General features: G+C 36.8%; 1 protein-coding gene across 1 annotated transcript; it reads right to left on the reverse strand.

The window, feature by feature from the left end:
• Positions 1–2,027: 2,027 nt before the first annotated feature.
• Positions 2,028–3,030, reverse strand: LOC126688129 (non-specific lipid transfer protein GPI-anchored 10). The gene is made up of 3 exons (XM_050382723.2): positions 2,595–3,030; positions 2,388–2,513; positions 2,028–2,286 (listed from the first exon to the last, which is right to left on the reverse strand). Exons 1-3 carry the CDS (start codon positions 2,938–2,940, stop codon positions 2,147–2,149), a joined length of 612 nt encoding a protein of 203 aa, XP_050238680.1. The 5' UTR covers positions 2,941–3,030; the 3' UTR covers positions 2,028–2,146.

Here is a 3,030-nt window from a genome sequence, read left to right on the forward strand (position 1 = left end):
AAACTGTGATTACTGTTGTGCTCCACCTTCTCCATTTAAGTCCAAACTGAACTTATTCCAAAAGAGGTTCTTTGAGGAGGACCATACAAGTTTCAAGAACGTCTTGAACTTGCTGAAACCAAAAATGACTTGAAGATTTATTATCTTCGGGTGTATCAATCAAAATTTCACGAAGCTTCGAATTTTGTTGGTCTTAAAACTGATACCAGAAACAAACGTCATTAGTAGCCTATAATGATTAAATCAAAAAACAAATGTTGAGGTCGTAGCATATCCCTTAATCTTCATAAGTCGACCAACCCAATGAGCATACATCACAAGTGCAGCATCCAATCTCACTTCATCGCCAAATAACCCATAAAACTCGTAGTTTTATATATTGAGATACCAGACATGTGCATATAGAAATCATGTTGAACATTCATTATTGCTCTAACCGTCTCATTATGCATCTTGCCCTTGACTGAACCAATATCCCAAAATTCTGCATGTATTGACCGTTACCCATAACTACACTCCACTATCAACTCATTTATAGACGGAAAACCAATCGAAATTGGCACAAATGTGATATGAACAACCTGAACCTGCATAAATTTGGGATAAAAAACAATTATGCTGCAATTTTAAGCGTAGACTGGTTCTCTAACCTGATTCGCCTGTAATCGCTAGCATTCAGTCCTCATCTAATTATCTCCAAACAAATTGACTTATGAGTGATCCAATAGTGACGCCATTCCAAATTACAAACGTTGTAATCCATCTTGTGTATAAGATTGCTACTTATTCAAAACAAAATCTCTTTTGCAATATCATGATTTTATCAAAATCTGATTATGCCCAAATGAACTCTTCATTCAACAAACTCTTAAAAGCAATTTTTGAATTCAAATCACTAATAGAATTTCATGAGAGTATAAAGAGATTACCCCAATCATTCATCTTACAAAGGCTCTATAAAATCCTCAAATAGTTGTGTGTTTAGAAAAGTCATACCTTTTTCTTTGTAGTTTAAAGTAGCATATTAATCTCCATCACAAAAATCTCCTTAAGGATTTTAATACCCAAGTCTGTCTTCAATTGACGACTTTCGGCACTTCCAATTTTGGTGGCTTCTCTATCTCCAAATAATCTTCTTTGTGTCAAGTAATTGCGCCTTGCGAAATCCTCCAAATAATACTTTGCCATCATAATCATAATCCAAAATTGAATCTGAAAACCAAATTGGCTCCGATACCAATTGTTGTAACATTGATATCGATTGTTGAATCTTTGGTACCAATTGTCGTGACCGGTTCTTGACCGGATTGGTATGCGCAGCGGAATCGAAACCATTGGTAGGTATTTAATTATGGATTTGATCAATAAACAATAATATAGCAAAATAATAAATAACACAAGAGATTTACGTGGTTCTGCATTAAAGCGTACATCCACGGGCGAAAGATTCGAGCCATCCACTAATCATCAAAAGGAGTACAAAATTGGTGGAGAATCACCAAATAGAGAACATCTCTAGTAAATATGCCCTTAGAAGAAAAACCCACAAAGTGTTTCTCTCTCTACAAGAAGTACCCAAAAGGGTAAGAATTAACTTATATTCCTCACATCACACACACCCCCTTTTCCCCTTATTCACATCAATGTCTACATTGTGTGTTCGGTTTTTGGTGTCTTCTAAAAGGTGAATAAGGTAGTGTATATATAGTGAATAAATAGTCTATATGGCATTAGGAATATTAATCCTAATTGGATTTATACTTCCTAATTACTCAATGACAACAAAGTTATCCTTCACCTAAATACTCCACAATAGAGTCCTAATCCAAATAGGAATTAGAATTCTAGGCATATTCCAACAGAGCTGATTGTTGTTGATTTTCTGATAATTTAGTATAGTTTATCTCAAGCTTACTTGCATTCTTTTACGGGGTTACGGTTTCAGATGTTATATAGAATTGAAAAATTAATTGTTAGCTAGAAACTGTGAGAATTTTTATAAATTAGCAAAAGGGTATACAAATGATAGTAGTACAACAGCAAAATACTGCTGTTTTAAATGAATCATAAAGATCCAAGGTGCTAGCTAGACTATTACTACAGAAAAAACCAATAGGCTAAATTAGAATATGAAAACTGATGATCTTTAGTGAATTGCTTTTGTAAGAAGAATAGCTAACAGAGTCATGGCCAAGAGGTCTTCTGTCTTCAACTTGATAGCGGCGCTCCTGCCGAGTCCTATTCCCATGACAATAGGTCTTGGTGACACTTGAATCATTGGAGAAGCTGGAAAAAATCCGGTCAGGAAAATCAAATGTAGCAAATTAGATGAGTAGAAAAAAATCAGAAGAAATTAATTGACAATATGAGGATTTATATGTTCATACCAGCAACAAAAGTAGAGTTGGTGTGTGTGGCATTAGAAGAATGATTGCTGGCTCCTCGCGGAACAGGTGGAACTCGAGATGCAGGTGAAGTAGTAGGCACTTGAGGCTGAGTTTGCTCAGGAACCCCTTCAGGAAATTAAACCATTTTAAGTCTTTGCATAGCTCTTAATGAGTTATTCTAAGGAAGATTATGTGTATAGATCTTACCTGAACAAGATCTGTCGAGTTGGAGGCGACAAAGAGCGGGGAGCTGAAGAGCGAGGGTGGTGTTAATTGGGAAGGAACTCAAGGTGGTACCATTGAGCAAGAGACAAACACAGGCAGGTTGCTGCTGGTGGAGTTGCCTGAGATTGTCGCAGCACATTGACGGCGGTGACGGGGCGAAGCCTTGCACAAACGGAGCACAAGTTGTCAATGGCAGCAGCCTTGGAGTGCAATCAGCTATAGTTGGAGTTGGTGGGGTGACTTGTGTGAGGATTTTGGGTGGAAGGGAAATGAAAAGAAGCAGAGCAGCTATGGAAGCAATGGCAAAATTAGGATAAACAGAGGCCATAGTTTTGGTTTGATTTGGGCATAGAATAAAACTTAGGGTTAAAAAAAGGGATTAAATAAGAGGAAAATGCATTAAGAGCATGAGTTGTTT

This window comes from Mercurialis annua, linkage group LG6, assembly GCF_937616625.2.
Source record: "Mercurialis annua linkage group LG6, ddMerAnnu1.2, whole genome shotgun sequence".
NCBI lineage: Eukaryota > Viridiplantae > Streptophyta > Magnoliopsida > Malpighiales > Euphorbiaceae > Mercurialis > Mercurialis annua.